This window comes from Barbus barbus, assembly GCF_936440315.1.
Source record: "Barbus barbus genome assembly, chromosome: 12".
Classification (NCBI taxonomy): Eukaryota; Metazoa; Chordata; class Actinopteri; order Cypriniformes; family Cyprinidae; genus Barbus; species Barbus barbus.
This window is the reverse complement of record NC_136740.1, coordinates 31,710,948-31,732,046: the sequence shown is the minus strand read 5'-3', so window position 1 is coordinate 31,732,046 and position 21,099 is coordinate 31,710,948. Positions and strand designations below refer to the sequence as shown.

Below are 21,099 nucleotides of genomic sequence, written 5' to 3'. Positions count from 1 at the left end.
TCATAAAATATAAATAGAAAAAAAATTTAAATACTACACATTAAACAAATGTACAAATAAAATAAAAAACAAAATACTAATAAAAAAAAAAAAGATTCAATCATTTAGCAACAATTTCATTTTATTTAGATTTTTACTGTTTATCGGTGTTTCACGTGACCATTAACCGATATCAGAATTGTGAGATAAAAGAAAAAAAGTCCCAATTAGACCCACCTTTATTATTTGTATTGCATGGCAGGAACAAAAACAGAATTTATATCTGCCAATTGAGCTATTAATGCAATTCTGAGAGAAAAAAAGTCAGAATTCTCACTATAAAAACTATTTTTTTTAATTCAGTGGCAGAAACAAGCTTCCATTGAATGGTAATTTGTATGTGAACTGTTTTTAAATCTCAAGTCATCTGGCCGTTGAGTTCACGTGGAGAAACAGCTCTTAATTAGACGATCTCCTGCGGTTCTACTGAGCCGCTCTGGCATTTTCAGCCTCTTATTTCCATTCAATTTGAGTTCAAGTTCAAAGCAAACGCTTTATGAACTTTCAGTCAGGAACGTCATGCAAACACATTCAGTGCCACTGACCTGCTTCAACAACAGTCTGCAGTGATTGATAGCGTTTGTAATGTATTTTTGCACCATTTCCGAAACAATTTGTGCTCATTTCCCTTCAGACTGAAACTGACCAACACAAGCATCATGATAACTTTAAGAACAATAATAGACATTATTTTTACATTCTCCGGTAAGCAGTGAGACACAGAGGAATCAAATGAAGAGCATCACAAACATAAGGCATCATTCGTCCGTCTGTCAGAAGCAGCGAAACACTCGCAAATCAGATCCCAAACAGAGACGGCACACAGAAAATCCTTTGGACAATGAGACACTGGTCCCAAGTAAAGATTCGTATGAATCAGGTTCAGTCAGCTCCGCTCTCAAACTGGTCGTTTGTAAAAGCTCCCAAATCACAGACTGAGGAAGACCATGATGGTGAAGAGGAGGATAAAAATGAGTCCATTTGAATGCACATGAACACTGGGTCCGTCTCAAATACTCAAATTCACTACAGCTGCCGCAATGCAAAACCATATGTTTGTCTTGTTTTCCAAATAAAAAAAAATTAAAAAATTATACTTTTTTTTTTTTTAAGCAGAATTGAAGATAAGATTTTAAGCAAAAACCTCTGATTTAGTTTTTTTGCTTAAAACAGGAAAAACCCATTTAGCATAAATATATTTGCTGCGAAAAAAACTTACTGTCTTAGTAACACTTTAAAACAAGATTCAACATTTCAATCATCGAATTGTGTAATAAAATTGTTTTAACTCAGAAATAAGTCAGAATCGTCGGACAAACTGTGAGAAAAAAAAAGCACATTTTTTGATAGGAACACAATTGCAAACAATAAAATACTGAATTGAGATATATACAGCGAATTACAAGAAAAAAGTCTGAATTATCAGCCATAAAATCCAGAACAATTTTTAAATTAGTCAAAATTATTTTTCATTCCGTGGTGGAACCGGACTTCCATACTTCGTCAGTGTTAGTTAATAAAAATTCAACTGTTCATGTAAAGTTGACAGTGCATTAAACAGATGCAACTTTTAATTTTAAAATGCAGTAGTATAGACATTAACATTAATGAGGTAGAATATAGTTGACTGATTTAGTTAACTAATGAACCCTTACTGTAAAGTGTTAACATGTTTATTTTAGATGCATATTGTTTTGTCTACACTTTTTTTTCATTAGAAAACAAGACTGTGATTCTGATTTGACGGCAGATATGCAAACGTCCCGCGTGCGATTCGACACGAAAACACGCCGTGAACCACGAGGACAGGGCCGAGTCCCTCATGGTCCCGATCTGCACTGCGTCTGTGAAGCTGCCCGTGAGCCCATGGAATTATGGGATGTCTGTGAGATACGATCCTGGTGTGGAGAGCAGCGGAGCGTCCCGTCTGGCCCCTGGCCTTCATCCTCCTCTTCCTCCTCTGGCAGCACGGTGTCAGTACAGGCTCCAGGCCTGAGCGTAGGACAGCACTGAGGATGAGGAGGATGAAGACTCGGCGGGACCGAGCTGCTTCCCACACACGCAGGTTCAGTCCATCTTCTCCTTCTGCACCAGTTTGGGCGCGTCGACGAAGTCCCGGCCGTTGAAGATGATCACGCCGGCCGTCACCACGCTCGCCGAGCCCCAGAACAACACATACGCCAGCGTCTCTGTCCAGGTGTCACCTGGGAAATACAAGAACCGATTAAGACACTAGTAATACCATAAACACTGATATTAACCCTGTAAAGCCTGACATATGAAATAATCTGTTTTTGTTTGATGCATCAGGCTTTTATGGCTCATATAGTCTGACACAGTGAGAATATAGAGGAAAAAACACTATTCAAAGACTCAAACTGAGCAAAAATATGGATTTGCTGCAGATGCTGATATTTATTTGTGACCCTGGACCACAAAAACAGTCATAAGGGTCAGTTTTTCGAAATTAATAAACTGAATAAATACTCTTTCCATTGATGTATGGTTTGTTATGATAGGACAATATTTGGCTGAGATACAACTATTAGAAAATCTGGAATCTGAGGGTGCAAAAAATCTAAATATTGAGAAAATCTCCTTTAAAGTTGTTCAAATGAAGTTCTTAGCAATGCATATTACTAATCAAAAATGAAGTTATGATATATTTACAGTAGGAAATTTACTAAATATCTTGATGGAACATGATCTTTACTTAATATCCTAATGATTTTTGGCATAAAATAAAAATGTATAATTTTGATCCATACAATGTATTGTTGACTATTGCTACAAATATACCTGTGTTACTGATGACTGCTTTTGTGCTGCAGAAGAGTCTATAACAGTAGAGCAGATATTAATACTGCTCCGTGTCTTACCAGCCATCAGGAGACATATGATGCACATTGAGAAAGCAACCACCATGATGATCGGCAGCTGAAAAGGGAAAAAAATGAATATCTAGTTATGACATTAAAAAAACATAACATTAAAAATATGCACAAATTAATTGTTCATATTAAGATCAATAACATTCATTTAAGAAAATAGATGACATTTCATCTACATTTCATGTCAACTTCAATAGATGATGTAGTATAAATCTAATTAATGGCCAAAAAAGCATGCTAAAATCCTTGCAAAACTCATGAGGTCACAGTGAAATTAATGCAATCAAATCATGTAAATTCAATATATCAATACATGTTCTGCTTTTAAATTCTAAATTCATTAATAACTTGAAATCATGTTATATGTGGATGGAAACAAGAGTAAGATCCTCCCTGTTTTCTAAATTAGGGCCATGCATTACAGTGATTTTACCATGGTAACTGGTAAGTGATGCAAGTTGAAATACAAATCAGAAAAACAACAGTAAATCCTTTAAGTGGCTTATTACTTTTATAAAGCAGCAACAGCAAATGATTGAAAACAAATGCCAAAGTCGTCTAAGACAAGAGTGTCAGTGTGTTCAGGAACATTAATCTGACCCTGGCTGCAAAGACAACATGTTTTCTGGGTTCACAGCTCAGTCTGGTTCTTACCGTGAGGAACTTCCAGTCTTTGGGCTCATGTAGAGGAGTGTTCATTTCCGCCTCTTCCACAGAATAATTACCCAGAAACAGGTCAATGGAGTCCTAGATAAAGACACGAGACTCCATAATCAGATCCTGCAGTCTTCATCCACAGGCCCACAGCAAAGAAATCAGACACAAAACACGGCTTCCTACTACACTAGCCATTTTAGTCCCTAGAGAAGGGTTTCCAAACTGGGCTTTGTGAGTAAAATAACTGATCAAAATCAAAGAATTCATTAAATCATAAAAAAAAATGTAATTACAAATAAAAATAAATAAAAACATTTAATAATTAAAAAAACATAAAAAATTAAATATATCATAAAAATTATGTTTAAATGAGTTTAAAATATTTAAAAAAATGTAAATATGTAAAACAATCATAAAAATGGAAAATTAAAATAAATAAAAATTTTATTGCAAATTAAAAAAAAAATCAATTACATCATAAAAATAAAGTAATATTTATACGACTTAAAAAATATTTTTAAATATAAAACAACATGAAAAAACCCTTACTCAAGAAAATAAATAAATATATATATATATATATATATATATATATATATATATATATATATATATATATATATATATGTGTGTGTGTGTGTGTGTGTGATAAAATATAAAAATATATATTATTTCCTGTATATCTTCATGTTATGTGACCATCAACCATCAGAGAACCGTGAACATGCAAATGTGTTGCTAAATCATAGAAATATTAACAGAAAATCTTGAAGTTCAAACTGTTGAAAGTAAATATTTAAGGTCAAAGGGGTTGAGCTGAGAAAACTATTTGGGAATCTCTAGTTCAGATCCCTAAGATGATTCACAAACTAATGATTATTAAAATTAATAATAAAAAAAACAGGGTTATTAAATATATATATATATATATATATATATATATATATATATAATAAATAAGGCAAGATTTCTCATTTAAAATAACAAACAAAAACTAAAATAAAAAATAAAATGAAAACTATATAGATGTATTAAAAAAAAATACAAAAATGACTTTACTAAATTACTAAAACTTTAACTAAAATTAAAGTGAAAACAGAAAATATAAAAATAAATCTAATTTAAAATATTACCAAAAATATAATAGTATATCAGCAACATATATTATATCAATAACACTGCTCAAAATCACTGAATCCATCAGCTATAAATCTTTAAAATATGTTAAATCCTGTTGAATCTAAGAGAGGTTTGTGTCACCTGTCTGAAACCGTCGGAGAAGTTGTTCTTGTAGTATCTGATCATGGAGTTCCAGCCGTCCATCAGCAAACCCCACTGCGTTCTCTTCCCTGTCCTGAACACAGAGAACCAATCATCTTTCACAACCCACCCGAGCACTCCTCTCAAACCAGAGGTGCAAACAGGCGAGAACACTGCGCGGATCGGGGGCATATGCTCCTTTTAAAGATATTTTCTTTACATGCTCATTTGTAGTTACTTTAAGGTATTTTTTATTACCTTATACGTCCAAAACTGTAATTTTTCACACACCCAACATCTTGTTGCAACATTTTTACAAAAATCCAGACTCGATATATTTGGTCAGAATCCCATGTTATAAAGATGAAGTGCTATGCAGGCTATTGAAGACAATATTGGCTGATTAGACGGCAATGCCTCTTCACCGTTCCCACATCTCAGACCTCAAATACATCAAATATTACACTTTTTAGGCAGTTTTTGAAGTAAAGAGTAAAACAAATACTTGTTTGGCCAGTTGTATAAACTTAGCCACCATGTTAAGACTGTGTTAAGAACTAGTTTGACCAACTAGCAGTTGCTCAGGAGTAATCAGTCTTACTTTTCCAATACAAATGAGAACAATCTACCTTTTCATAACTGAATGTAAAAAGTTATGGTTACGGTCTTGAAGAAAATAACTCTTTAAGACTAGTCTAAACTGTTTAGGCAACCGGCCCCAGTTCTTTATTTACCCTTGTAAGACACCCCCCTTTCTCATTAGATCTAATCTCATAGGTGACCTACTTTGATCTCAAATAAGTGAGATGTCACTGAAAGGTGAGGAGTCTGCACCCATGTCAAACACAAGCGGAGCAGAAGACTCTGTTTACCGTGTGAAATCGGTCTTCAGGGCTCCAGTCCCGGCGTACTGTTTGGCACAAGCGTTGGCGTTATCTGCCCATGCTGAGGGAATAACGGGTATGAATGAGAAAGGCTCACATGGCCAGACTACTGACTTTCAGTGTTAGTGTTTGCTTACCGTTCTTGTATATTTTTTCAAAATCTGCCTGTTCTTCGATCCGCTGCCCCACATGAAGAACTCCTATCCTCTACAGATAAACAAGACATCAAATATGAGTTCATTTCTGAATGAATCAGCTGATTGAACACATCCGAGTGAGTCAATGATTCAGTGACCGAATCATCATTCAGAATGAATCAGCTGATTGAACGGTCAAGTGAGTCAATGATTCAGTGACCGAATCATCTTTAAGAATGAATCTGCTGTTTGAACACATCCGAGTGAGTCAATGATTCAGTGACCGAATCATCTTTAAGAATGAATCTGCAGTTTGAACACATCCGAGTGAGTCAATGATTCAGTGACCAAATCATCTTTAAGAATGAATCTGCTGTTTGAACACATCCGAGTGAGTCAATGATTCAGTGACCGAATCATCTTTAAGAATGAATCTGCAGTTTGAACACATCCGAGTGAGTCAATGATTCAGTGACCGAATCATCTTTAAGAATGAATCTGCAGTTTGAACGGATCGAGTGAGTCAATGATTTAGTAACTCATCATAAAAGATACCTTCAGTCAATGAAAACATCACATTTCAGTTCTGCTGCATGATGGTTAAACTGACAATCACAATTATTTTGCTCAAAATTGTCAAATGTATGCTGTTTAGAGAGAAGCTCTGATTGGGGGATTTAAACTCTTGAGATCTGGCAACCCAAGCATGAAAATTTGGATATTTTTTTTAAAGTACATTTTAGTCTTGTCTTTTTTCTTCAACGATCTTGCATGTCTCATCTTAATCATGCATGAAAAGGTAGGCAACAAATATTTTTCATCATAGTAAAAAAAAAAAAAAAAAAAATTAACAGTACACGATATTGGACATTGCAATAATATTGCTGATATTGAAAGTATGGCCCAGCCCTGCATGTACATGTATTCTGGCCCGTTGATGATCCCAATACAGATAATAAATCCCATCATCATCGCACCTGTAACTGTGACTGCAGCGAGCGGCGCGCCAGCAGACTCTGGATGACGTTGGTTCGGTCCAGACAGTCCATGCAGTTGCTTCTAAACGTCCCGTCCTGCTGTAACTGGAATGTCCCGTCCGAATCCACCAGGAAGTAGCTGTTGAAAAACATTAAACAATAAGAGCATGCAAAAATCTCAATGTTTAGCATGCAATATAAAGCACAACAGACCCAAACTAGTGTTAATTTTGGCAGCCATTTTTAACTTAGTCTTAGTCCGGTCTCAAATGCACATTTTAGTTATTATAATAGTCACATTTTCGTCATGCTGTATAATGGTTAAACTGATAAAAAATTATTTTTGCTCAAATTATAATCATAATGATTGTTGTCATTGGAGGATCTTACTTTTGCATTTCAGGTATTGCACTTTCACCAGTAAGCACAAATCAATAGAATGTCGACTTATGGGTTTTTTTGTTTGTTTGTTTTTTTTTACCTCATCTAGCGTACTGATTTATTATAGATTATTTATTATATAAATTAATATCAAGGACTTGTGCACTCTCTCTGTCTACATCATGAAAACTGATATTCACATCAAAAACAGTGATTTAAAATTATAATAAAATTTCACAATTTTACTGTTTTTTCTGTATTTCTGGTTAAATAAATGCAGCCTTGGTGAGCAAAAATTGCAATAATTCAAACTTTTGGCCACCAGTACAGGGCTCTACGCTTACTTTACTTTTTAGGAGCGCTTGTGATTTAGGAGCATGGTCAAATCAATAATCAAAAATATCACGATGCGTCACATTCTCAGTTTTCAATATTACTACAAATGGCTACATTTTCATATACATTTTATATCAAATTTATTTTGTGCAAAATTTATTTTTTGATACAGGCTACTTTTAAAAAAAATGATTTATTTAAAATAAGTGTTCTTTAAGTATCTGAAAGTTTACAGACAATAGTTATGGGTTTTTTCTTTTTCCTCAGCATTATCGGCGTTTGATTATTCCTGATGAACTCATCAGCTTTAACAGGCGGCATTCACACTAATGCACAGATCTATTTCGATACATCAGATGGTTTGTCCTGCTCTGAAAACATAACTGATTGTGTGTAGCCTACACCAAATTCATATCATAATCTCATCAATTTCATAAACCTTTAAAGCTCCCTCGGCACAAACACAAAAATGCTGATCGGTTCAGTCGCACTGGTGCTCCCAAATATTTTTTCAGTCGCACGCAGTAGTTTTCAGTCGCAAATGCAACTGTAGAGCCCTACAGTATATATATTTGAATGCATTACTAGATTTAGATATGAAAATGCGCATTGTTTGATGACTCTGATTCAGGGATTTGAACACTGGATATCTGGCAACCGCACTCATGAAAGCTCAGGTAGTAAAGGAGTGTACAGCAGTCCGCAATAATATTTTGTCTTCCTTTTTTTTTGACGAAAATAAAAAGTTTTGTTTTTTTTTTATACATTTTAGTCTAGTCTTTTATCGTCAATGAAATTGCATGTTGATGTAATCACAGTTAAGGCCCGTTTTCGTTATTTGAACATGTATTTGCTACTTTACTCTTTCGTTTCATTGCTTTGGAAAACTTGCATCTGATGTTTCTCTGCGCCGCTTTTTGCATAACTCCGGATCGTCGACACCAAGCTTCATTGCGATTTCTTTCTAGGAATTAAATGCTTTCTCTGAATCTTTAAAGTCTCCCCACGAGCGATTGTACAGGTGCGGATATATTTGGTGCAGCTCAGCTATTCAACACAGTGTATTTATGTAACGAAATAAACACTAACCCAAACTCATTCTGCATTTCTGCCACCATGTCCAGCAGGATCTGCAGGCGATGCCACCTCATACGGCTGCACTCCTTGTGGAAGTCAAACGCGATGTACCTGCAGATGAACGCAGATGTGCGTTTAGCTCTTGTGCTCCAGCATTAGCGTTTTATGAGATTTCCCCATCAGCTCACTCACTTGATCATGCCGTTGCCCAGACTGTCCACCATCTTCGCGAAGGCCTCTTCCAGCGGCTTTTCTGAGCCCTTTTGATTCACCAGGTTCAGAATCACTTGTTTGCCGTATGTGATGATCTGAGAGTCGAAATGCCTCTGAAAACCATCCAGCTGTGAGAGGAGAGACAGCGTTACACAAATAAACACAGAATAATGGCAGACTAAGTGCTATCTAACCAGTTTTACAAATATTCTTGATACAAAATGTATTATTTCATAATAGAATACAGATATCAACACATTTGACATACTAGTGTTTAAAAGGCAATCAAACAATGCTCATTTTCATATCTAAATCTGTTAATGCATTCAAATGCATACACTATTGTTCCTCACCAAGGCTGCATTTATTTGATCAGAAATACAGTAAAATTGACCATTTTTATTTGAATTTAAAACAGCTGTTTTCTATGTGAATATGTGTTAAACTGTAATTTATTTCTGTGATCTGCAGCTGTATTTTCAGCATCATTCCTCCAGTCTTCAGTGTCACATGATCTTCAGAAATCATTCTAATATACTGATTTACTCAACAAACATTATGATTATTATCAATGATGAAAACAGTTTACGTACTGGAGTAATGTTGCTGAAAATTCAGCTTTAAAATTACATTTTAAAATCTATTCGTATAGAAAACAGTTATTTTAAATTGTAACAATATTTCAAATTAATGCAGCCTTTGTGACCAGAAGAAACTTGTATTAAAAAAACCCAAAAAATGTCAAACTTTTAGCAAGTGGCTAGTCGTTCGAAGATCTTAATGGCATTTATTTATTTATTTATCATAATTTTTGTCTCTTTTATTACAATGTCTTTGAAGTACTGAAGCAGATTTGTTCCATTTGAAAAACCAAATTAACATTAGTCTGCAAAATAAAATATTATTCAGAGTCAAATCACAAAACTTTAGTTGAAAACAACCTAAAAGATTTTCACTACTTTATAACAAGGTTAACATTATTTAACTGCATTAGATGAACTAAAAATAAATAATACTTCAAGAGCATAATTAGTTTGTTAATATTATTTTAAACATTTGCTGATGCATAAACGTTCTCCACTTCCATTAGTTAATGCATTGAGAACTAACATGAAATAACAACGAACAACTGTATTTATAACCAACATAAACATTAATAATGCTGTAAATTGCTCAGTTAGCAAATGTGTTTACAAATATACAAATGAGACCTCGCTGCTAAGTGTTACCAGCTGTTTAAAACCACATCACACCATCATGAACATCCTTATTTGTCACTTACTTCTAAACCAAACAAAGAAAGTGAATCTCACATGATTGGTGCTTTTGCTGATCTGTGGTTTTGGTTTATACTTCAGGTTTGGTCTCTGAGACCAGTAGAACGGGATGGAGCCTCGAGTCTGTGGAAGAGATTAATAACACGTCTTATTAGAAATAATAGGATTAACGCTCCACAAATAACATGGAAACTACCAATCCACATTCAGAATGGACAAATGCAAACAAAACAACAACATTCCAGTAAGTTTCCTCTGGCGACTCTGGGAAAAGGCAACGTTATGGTCTGAATCTGAATGTCTATTTATGGATTCAGATCAAAAATGAGCATTTATTTATATGTTATCTGTGGTTTATGGCCCATCAAACCTCTGCAACATTAATCTCTGCTGCCCAAAGATGTTATTTGCACTCGTACCCCTGAGAACCGACCCGACTTTTGCTTGATATTTCAAAATAAAAGCTCACAACATCTTCCTCAGTCCACTCAGACCATCTACTCAAGAAACTAACATCATTCCAGTTGTTAACCAAAGACTTGTGTGGTTTTGTATGGTGTAGCACCTACAGCTCTGCAGATCAATCTAAAAATGGACATTTCATTTTACAGAAAGAACGTTTTTGATCGAAACACAATTAACTGAAATAAAACTGAAATCACGACATGGTTTAGTGCAATAATCAAATTGATTTACTTAAATAAATATATGCGTGGCATGTATCATTTATATGCGTGCAGCTCATGATATATAAACGTAACATTTTTCTTAAATATATACATGCATGGGTGTGTATTTATATATACATAATAAATATACCCATACACAAATATATATTATGTAAACAAACACTTTTATTTGGGAAGCAATTAATCGTTTAACAGCACTAATAACAATTATTATTATTATTTATTTTACAGCCATATTGATATATAATCACAAAAGTTTGACCAAATTGTGAAGCCCTACAAACAAGCACAGCAAACCTGGATTTTTTTTAAATTTAATAAACGGCATTTTAATCACAATTTAATCTCACAATCACAAAAATCAAGATTGTTTTTCCCCCACAATTATTCAGGGTGCCGAACATTTTTTTCTGTTACTGGATAGAAATGGTAAAGCCACACTGTACCTTTTTTTTTTACGATAGTATAAAATTTTTTATTTGTTTAACATTTGTTGATTATCAATCAGGCTGAGTTGGTTTTAAAGACCCGGCAACCCTGATCTGAGCAGTTTTCATTATGTTAGACTCGACTCACAACCCATAAGTTAATAAATTGATATTTGTCAAGCCCCACATCACTCAATGTAAACTGCATTACTGAATCAAAACAAATCATCTACTAAAGAATAAAGGCTAAAGATAAAGTGCTAATAGCTATAGATTCTATTTACACTGTTAGCAAGATTTTCTGCTATTTATACTACTTATTGCAAATAGTGGCAATTATCTGCACCTCAGTATTGTATTACATTATAAAACAGTACGCAATAATAACTTTATTATTATTATTATTTAGTAATTTAGCAGATGCTTTTATGCCCTTTTAATGCAAAATAGTGCAACTTTTTGATTATTTCCTTAATTTTTATTGAAAATAAATGCCTTTCCGATGCGATATGAGATTTGAAAAGGGAGAAAAAAAAAGTTTGGCAAAAGGTGGATTCAAACTCGGGTCGATCGCGTCAACAAGCACTCATCCACACCACTGAAACTGATGTTAGATGAGTGTCTATTTTTAGTGTCGACTATCCCAATCAGACGTTGGTGGGCGGAGTTAGAGTAAATAGCGTCTGCCAACAAGGCGGGCTATTTGCACTTAGTGTATATGGAATATTCTTCACATTAAGCCACCAAAACAAAAATATGAGGAACAAAAATCATGATTTTCATATTTTTGTGGTTTCCTTGTCTAACATTGAAAAAACTGGATGATTTACTGGTTGAAACTTCAGAGACGGGAAAGTTTTATATTGGCAGAAATGTGAAAAATGTAATTCTGAAGCAATGTTTTTTATGCAAAATACATACATCTCTGAGGCCTGTTTAATAAAAATAAAAAAATCAACATTAAAACCACAAAACCATGTTAAATCCACAAAAATGTGACTTTTACAAAACATTGTTCTAGTGAAGTTTGCTTGATTTATTTAACAGACTAACCTATAAAAGTGTGATTCTCACAAACCCATCAAGAACATGGTCACACAACACCCTAAAATCATTAAAACATGAGGAACAAAATCATGATTTCATTCCCCAACCACCGTATGGCCCCTTGTTTAGTGATGTAAACATCAGAAAGCCGACTGGAAGTTTCTCGTATTGGTAAAACAAAGTAATCCCTGAACAAACGGCTCAGCATAAGAGCATAAAAACTGATATTTGGAGGCTTTACCATTTCAGAGGCTTACCTGAACAAATGAGGCTTTTGCTCCATTATACTGAACGATCTGTTCCGTCTCAACAAAGTTGGCCGCATGACCTTCAGAGTCAATACCTGGAAGAGAAAGAGAGCGTTTAGCAGCGTACGGAGAAAAGACCGTCTCAAACCGTACGAGCTTCACCTCTGACGTAGTAGCGGACGCCAGCGCGGAAACAGCTCCTCCTAGAAATGATGTTCCAGTCGAAGATTTTGCCGTTGATGCAGCACGACTTCATGGTGACGACTGAGAGCGGAGATTAAGGACTGTGACGTGTGGAAGAGGAAGTCAATCTACAGTCAAACCAAACCAGACTTTTTTGGTCTTGTTTCCAGCCAAAATATCTAAAAAATCTTGGTAACACTTTACAATAAGGTGTCATTTATTAACATTAGTTAATGTATTAACTAACATGAACATGCATTTATTACACTATTTATTCATCTACAGTTGTTCATTGTTTATTCATGTTGCATTAACTATGTTAACTAACACAAATTGTGATTTGAATAATGCATTAGTATGATTAGTAGAAGTATTGTGCATTCTTAGTTAATGCTGTTAACTAATGAACATTATTGTAAAGTGTTACCAATTCTTAAAATCAAGAAGGATTTTCTAGACTAGTCAAAATTATTATATCACTTAATAGTCAAAATTAAGCATAACCTGCCAATGGGGTAAGCAAAATAATCTTGTTTTCTGTTTGAAATAAGAGTATTTTGTTTGTTCGAAGCAAAAAAAACTCACTTCATTTCGACTTTTGTTTCTGAAAACAAGACAATAATTTTTAATTGTCTAGAAAATCCCTCTTGATTTAAGAATTTTGAGATATTTTGACAAAAAATCTGAGAAATGCATTTTTTGCAGTGCAAACATACTTCATACAGTATACCAGTAAAATTACTAAAAATTTGGTTTATTGGTTTATAAGAGCTGCACGATTCTAGATAAATTAAGAATCCCGATTTTGTTTTTGTCTCAAATAGAGATCACGATTCTGAACTAAACAAAATAATGTGTAATTTACTAGAGGCTGTGACAAAATATGAATTGCTGCAGTCGATTTAAAAGTGTTTCATTAATTTGCATGAATTATTAAAAATTTAAATATATAATATATTAGTTTTATACATTTAATAAGCCAATTTTTTATATTAAAATGATGAAAAGTAGGTTTGAATGAATGATTCAATGACAAACATATTTTTTAACAGTCACTTGTTGCCATCGAGAAACGATGAAATTGACACAAACGTTATTTAAAGAGCCAGTTACTTTCAATAATAGAAATAATAGACAGAAATAATATTGTGTGGTTGAAAAGACTGCTGTTTCTCACCTAAACATGATAACTGCTTTCTCTCTGTCAGTTTCCAGTATGACTTTTTCCAAGATTTAATAGACACGGGCGAATCCTTGTCATTTAGAATAGGTGTTTGACTCGAGATCACGATCTTTTACCGATGAATCGTGCAGCTCTACTGTAAATGTGAACACAGAAACTCTATTTCACACATCATTGTGGTTTGATCTCTGAAAACGCTCGTCTGGTTAAAGGATACAGCCGTGAATAACAGGGTAGACGAATTTGTGCAGCTGTAAGAGAAAACACAACTTCAGAACCCAGAACACAATCATGAACTCATTCCTTCTTTAGATTTCTCTACATAGGCCTAGAATTAGGTATTTCTTGCAGATTTCTAAACATGGGTTATGCTTGAAACAGCATCTGCAGCTAAAACAATCTTGTGTTTACCTCCGGCTGTGCCATGAATTCTCTGAGCAGATGACCGTTCCACACGAACCTCTGATCCGCCTGCAGAAAACCATCAAATCAAGTTAGAATCATTTCATTGCTTATGATAACACCCAATTCTAAAAACATTACATTTCATGATTTGTCCCCCACTTTTACAGTCTTTCTTTTAATGTTTAAATCAGTCAATGCGGTAGGATTACTTACTTTACTGGATTTTTCATTCATGTTTATTTAATTATTTATTCAGGTTCTATGGATGTAAATTTAATACTTTTTAAGGACAAAATAAAGAAATTTGATGTAATCCCCCCCCCCACACAGTTTTTAGCTGTAAATGTCTTTATGTATTAGTAACACTTAACAAAATACTTTCAAATAACCTCCTTTAATTTTTAATTCACTTTACAAAAAATAATAAACGCTTATGGCTTGAATACCTCTGCTCACAACCACTAAAATATGAAAATATTTAGCAAAAATTTGACTTTTTTTTTTATCGGTGTTTTTCAGTGTTCTTAAATCCAGATGCATTTACTTGAGAAGCAAAAGACATCAAATAAGTTGTTTTTAATGAGAAATTGATCACATGAGAGTATGATTAAAACAAGAACAAATATCTGTCAGTGGGTTCAGAAAAATCCCCTTCATTCAACAGGTAAACAAGCTTATATACCCCACTGAAAGATACTTGTTCTTGTTTTTAAGCATAAACTCAAGTAATTATGTTTAATTTATCAGAAAACCAAACTTCATATGGTCAATTTGCATCTCCAGTAAATCTATCTTAATATGCGTCCCTGGAGCACAAAAGCAGTCATCAGTAACACAGGTATATTTGTAGCAATAGACAACAATACATTGTATGGATCAAAATTATACATTTCTCTTTTATGACAAAAATCATTAGGATATTAAGATCATGTTACATGAAGATATTTAGTAAATTTCCTACTGTAAATATATCATAACTTCATTTTTGATTAGTAATATGTATTGCTAAGAACTTCATTTGAACAACTTTAAAGGTGATTTTCTCAATATTTAGATTTTTTTGGTCCTTCAGATTCCAGATTTTCAAATATTGTCCTATCATAACAAACCATACATCAATGGAAAGATTATTTATAATTATGCATAAATCTCAATTTAAAAAAATTGGCCCTTATGACTGGTTTTGTGGATATTTGGATAGATTATATAAGGATATTTGCATTGCAAAACAAGACAAAAATACTGAGGATTAATATTCATTTTTGCAGTGCATGCAACATTTAATGCCTTTAAGACTCTGTGCTCTGATTTAAGACCTTCTCAGGCCTTAATTTGTGTTTAAAGATATGTTCAAGACCTGCAGAAACCTTGTTTTTTCTCTTTTATTTTGTTTATTTGAAAAAATGTGTAGTGAGCATTATGATATGTTTTATGACAGATATGTGAAAGCGTCTCTCTCTCACGCGCTCCAGCAGAGTCATCTCCTGAAACTCGGGGCTGGTGTTGGCCAGCCGCTGTAATGTGTGCGTCAGGTCGTAGTCTGTGGCGAAGAAGAAACCGTCTGTATTCAGGACGCTGTTGATCATGGACAGGAAGGCCTTGTTGTCCTGCATCTGGAAGATCAATACAGACATCATTAGTTTCTATACGACAAAGTTAGGCAGCATTCAGTTACATTTGGAGAAAGCAAGCCAACTTACTTGATGCACTATTTGTAGAATAACATTTTTAATGTTACTTTCAATTACTTTGACTAAAACCTTTTTTATTTAATGCAACATAAACAGTGTTGGGTGAAATGCATTACTAAGCAATTACTGTCTGTAATTTAATTACTTTTCACTTGAAAACGTAAAGTAAGGGATTACTCTTCATTTTTCTGTATTTTAATTATCGAGTCATTCAGTGTCTGTCAAATCAACCAAATTTAGAAAACTTTCCCGGTTCAAATTTTTGATTTTGCTAATATTTTTTCTAAAGAAAGATAAACATGTACAGTGATGATAAGCCACAATATTAAAAGCCATAGATGAATATTGAGGGAGTAATCCACTATTTTGTAGAGGGGGGTCAAAATGTCAATTTTCACCTGAGATTTAGAGCCAAATAAAAATGACTTCAGAAAGATGGCAGCATCATAATGTTATATTTACACAGAGATTGTTAGATCTGTTAGTAAAATCTGTTGACTTTAACAATCTTTGTTGCATTATGTGCCAATGGTGACCATTCAAACATGGGGAAACAGCACTTTTCAAGTTTTTTCTCCAAAGCCTGTGCCCTTTTAGATATTGGGTCTAAGCAAACTTTATTTTTAAGGCTCTAAAAAATGCCCCAAAATGTATGGACGATATGTCCAATGCAGTTGTTTTGACAGAAGGAAATGAGATACATTTCTAGTTTCAACATTATTCCTCTTTAAAAGAAAAGTATCATCATATTTTTGCAAAGTGACCCACATTTGGTTTTTGACCACTGAAAATGTGTACAATTTAACAAATTACTCCTGGAGCCATATTGAAATTCCAATATCTCTGGAACTGAAGCATATAGAGCCTTAAAAATGAAGATGCCAAAAGGAAAGTTTGTTAAGAGCCAATATCTAAAAGGGCATTAAGATATCTTTAATACTTCTTGAGTTACAGGCATGCAAACTTTGGAGAAAAAACGTGAAAAGTGCTGTTTCCCCATATTTGAATGGTCACCATTGGCACATAATGCAACAAAGATTGTTAAAGTCAACAGATTTTACTAACAGATCTAACAATCTCTGTGTAAATATAACATTATGATGCTGCCATCTTTCTGAAGTCATTTTTAACCCCCTGTAATTTGGCTCTAAATCTGAAGTGAAAATTGCCATTTTTTATCCCTCTCTACAAAATAGTGGATTACTCTGTCAATATTCATCTATGGCTTTTAATATTTTGGCTTTCATCACTATAAATGTTTACCTTCCTTCAGAAAAAATAGCAGCAAAATTTAAAATTTGAGTCGGAACGACACAATCTGATGCATTAAACACTGTATTCAGAAAAATAAATCAGATTTAACATCAAAATTGAACGTCTAATGTTAAAATATATGTTTTTAATATGACCTTCTCCCTTTAAATATTTCATGAATCATGCACTTATGCAATTTTATATTATGTCTATCCTCTATTGTTCAACTGGCAAAGGTTGATATGAAATTTAGAAAGTAATCAGTAATAATGCAATATTTTTTTACAGAGAGTAATAATTACAGTAATCTAATTACACTGATGAAGGCGTAGTTAGTAGCAAGTAATTAATTACTTTTTTGAGGAAGGTACCAACACTTGAAAGGCTTGAAAACAATGTTAAGTTATTTCTCTAGGGATGTTTGGTTGATTTATTTGACAAACTAAAACTTTAAAAGGGTGAATCTCACAAACTCTGTCAAAAACATGGTCACGTGTCACCCTAAAATCATTATTAAAAAACTATTTTGCTTTGAAAAGGAAAAAGGAGCATGTCCAATTAAACTATATTCCATTTTATTTATACAATATTTTTTAAATAATTATTGGGGTAGAACGTGACCTTTTGTGAACTTTTCTTGAGATCTGCCAATAAAAATACATACATTTCCAGCAAAACAAAAATATCTCTGCTCAAAATGCATTTTGAGGCATTCAGTGGTTGCGTTTAAATAAAGAGATGCTCAAACGTCCCATAAACCCAGAGGGCAAATAACAGCTCCCTGCATCCGGTGAGAGCCGAGACGCACGTGACAGAAACACATTCTGCTCGAGTAAAACTGAAGAACCCACCTGAGTATCAGTCAGATGCAGGACCGTCTTCTTGTAGGACACGATGTCAAAGTCAGTGGCTTTCCAGACGGTGTGACCCAGGAGATCGCCCACCTTCTTCTTCTTTGTGATGACGATGAGATACGTGCCTGAAAAACACAAGAGGCATTAAAGAGCTGTGAAACAGCTTCATTCAGAGTTCAGCTCATCCTGAGAAATCAAACCTGCCACCAGCCGGATGGTTCCCATGATGCCACACACCGGACGCGTCACTGCTGACGGAGGGACGTCCTTCCTCACTGAAAGAGAACAGAAGATGCTATGCTTACTGGCTGTAATATATTACATTTTTGTGATTGTATTCTAATATTAACTATATTATTCTTTAAAATATATTATATTGGATATGTATTGTTTAAATGCTAGACATTGATATTCATTCTTATTATATAGTAGGAAAATATGATCATTTTATTATATTATACAACACTAAATTATATAATAATATTTTGAAAATGTTCAAAAATGTATTATATTATACTAAACATGTATTAGTTATTGTTAGATATTTAACTTTGAGTGTAACGGTGTATAATTATTTTAAATGTATTATACTGGATATTTAGGCAGACACTGATATTTATTCTTATTATTTTATAGGAAAATATAATCATTTTTATTATCATATATGTCACTATAAACTAAATAATTTACATTATTATTAATATTTAACATTAAATTAAATATTATACTGGCTATTTATTGTTTAAATGTTAAGACACTGATATTTATTCTTATTATTTTATAGGAAAATATAATCATTTTTATTATCATATATTTCACTATAAACGAAATAATTTACATTATTATTATTATTATTATTAATATTTAACATTAAATTAAATATTATACTGGCTATTTATTGTTTAAATGTTAAGACTGATATTTATTCTTATTATATTATAAGACAATATATTAATATGATTTTTATTATATTATACTATGCTATGAATAATAATAATAATATTAAATAACATTTTTATATTATACTAAATATTTATTGGTTAACGTTAATGTTTACTTTTATTTTAAATGTATTATACTGGTTATGTATTATTTAATGATTAAATGTTAGGCATTTATATAAATTTTTATTATTTTAAAATATAATATAATTTATTATATTTGACTATAATATATTATTATACTATACTACAATTAATACTAACTTGAAAAAAATATTGTTAATTAATAATAATAATAATATATTAAAATTGTGTGTATTATTATTTTAAATGTAAAATACTGGATAGTTGTTGTTTAAATGTTAGATATTGGTATTTATTCTTATTATATTATAGGAAAATATTTTATTTTTATTATAATATTATAGTAAAATACACTATACTATAATATTAAATTATATTATAATTATTATTATAATATTATATATTATTATCATTATAAATAACATTACATATTATTAAAAATTCAGGTTAATGTTAGATATTTAACTATGATCGACACCCCAGCAGAATGTATTTTATAAATGTTCAAATACGACTTTCATTTGCATCCTAATTTGGTTTGAAAATTCTGTAGATATTTAACTATGCATTAATGCAATAAGAGTCGTCATAAAATGAAGTCAGTCACTATCGGTGTGTGCAGATACTGCTTTCATCATCTATCCTCTGAGTTGTGTTTTCTTCAGCACCTGTGAGGCTCATTTCTGTGGACACGCGGTCAATGGCGAGGACGTCTCCAGCTCCATCATCACACGCCTCGATGTAGAACTTCTCCGGGGTCGTGTGTCTGCCAATCAGAGCAAAGACAAGGTGATGAGATTCAATGCATTTAATGCACAAGAGAGCTCTGAAATCATCATCACATCACATTCTTAAACTCTACAATAACCTGCACTGTTAGAAACTTCTTCAACACTACACAAATTATTACATTATATCATAATGTACTGCAAACTTGCATATTAATTATTAGTCTGTGTATTAAATATTTGCTGGAAAAAAGTGAATTTCTTTCATTTTGATTTGACATATTCTGGTATTATTATTTGTTATAATAATAATAAATATTATATATATATTCCCATAAACATATAATACAGGCCTAAAACGTCAAATATTAAGAATTCATGTTTGAAATCACATAATAATAAAAATGAATAGATTTAACAGAAATGATCTCTAGTAAAATACATCAAATGTATATTGATTAGCCACATTATGAATTTATTTATTTTTATAATGTGCTTTTACATTTCTCTATTGATTATTAGTTATAATGATAGCAAATGTTATCGATATTATTACATATACATGTTATTATCTATGATTTTGGCATCTGCACAACAACAACAGAAGTAATCAGCAGCTGACCATCAATGAACAACAGTGTTTTATTTGAGATTAATTGATTTGTGACTGTAATCTGATCAGAATGATTGATCTGTGGCTCAAAACATAACCAGCTGCTCACTTTAATCACGTTTTATGGAATAATAATAGTGCATACTTGATGTCTAGACAGACACACTGAACTCACATCATTCATAGACCTGAACCGACCACTGAACTCTAATCGATAATCATGAATCGATTAATACTCACAGATTGAAGGTGTTGTAGGTGCTCGCCATGTTTCCATCGGCTCGTTCCTGACGTGTCACTCCAGGGAACACAAACAGGAAATGACCAAATAAAGGTCCCGTGTTGTAATAAAAGTCTCTCTTTTTGTTGCTTGATATTGCAAACTGGTGTGTCTTACCATATTATTTTAATGTATTATCTTAATTATGAACACACTGGTTTGTGGTGTAAACTGTTTTCTCATTATTTCCCTGCAGCGGCTAATGAACCGGAAGTCTCGCACATTCACAGACTTCCGCGTTGAAAAATAAAACGAATAGAATTAAAAAATAAAATTCATAGTCATTTTGCATGTCAGTATGTCTCAGTTCAGACTGGATGGCATTAGAGGATGTGAGCAAAA

General features: G+C 32.9%; 2 protein-coding genes across 2 annotated transcripts in view; both read right to left on the bottom strand.

The window, feature by feature from the left end:
- The window catches only part of ifnlr1 (interferon lambda receptor 1), a 676,379-nt gene that overhangs the window by 46,164 nt on the left and 609,116 nt on the right, over positions 1–21,099 (bottom strand). The window lies entirely within an intron of this gene.
- LOC306877905 (phosphatidylinositol-3-phosphatase SAC1-B-like) lies at positions 107–20,797 on the bottom strand. The gene is made up of 19 exons (XM_079429941.1): positions 20,718–20,797; positions 19,805–19,902; positions 18,312–18,386; positions 18,109–18,236; positions 15,776–15,925; positions 14,319–14,378; positions 14,125–14,158; positions 12,704–12,805; positions 12,551–12,636; positions 10,166–10,252; positions 8,832–8,980; positions 8,652–8,750; positions 6,846–6,984; positions 5,869–5,938; positions 5,720–5,792; positions 4,848–4,941; positions 3,585–3,677; positions 2,919–2,976; positions 107–2,243 (listed from the first exon to the last, which is right to left on the bottom strand). The coding sequence occupies exons 1-19, from the start codon at positions 20,744–20,746 to the stop codon at positions 2,107–2,109; spliced, it is 1,761 nt and encodes a 586-aa protein (XP_079286067.1). The 5' UTR covers positions 20,747–20,797; the 3' UTR covers positions 107–2,106.

Excerpts from the sequence above, each read along its gene's own strand:
- LOC306877905 (XM_079429941.1), bottom strand. The coding sequence starts at position 20,746 with ATGGCGAGCACCTACAACACCTTCAATCT. Across the intron at positions 18,387-19,804 it reads CACAGAAATGAGCCTCACAG|TGAGGAAGGACGTCCCTCCG; the intron begins GTGCTGAAGAAA and ends GTTCTCTTTCAG. Across the intron at positions 8,751-8,831 it reads CTGGGCAACGGCATGATCAA|GTACATCGCGTTTGACTTCC; the intron begins GTGAGTGAGCTG and ends GTTCATCTGCAG.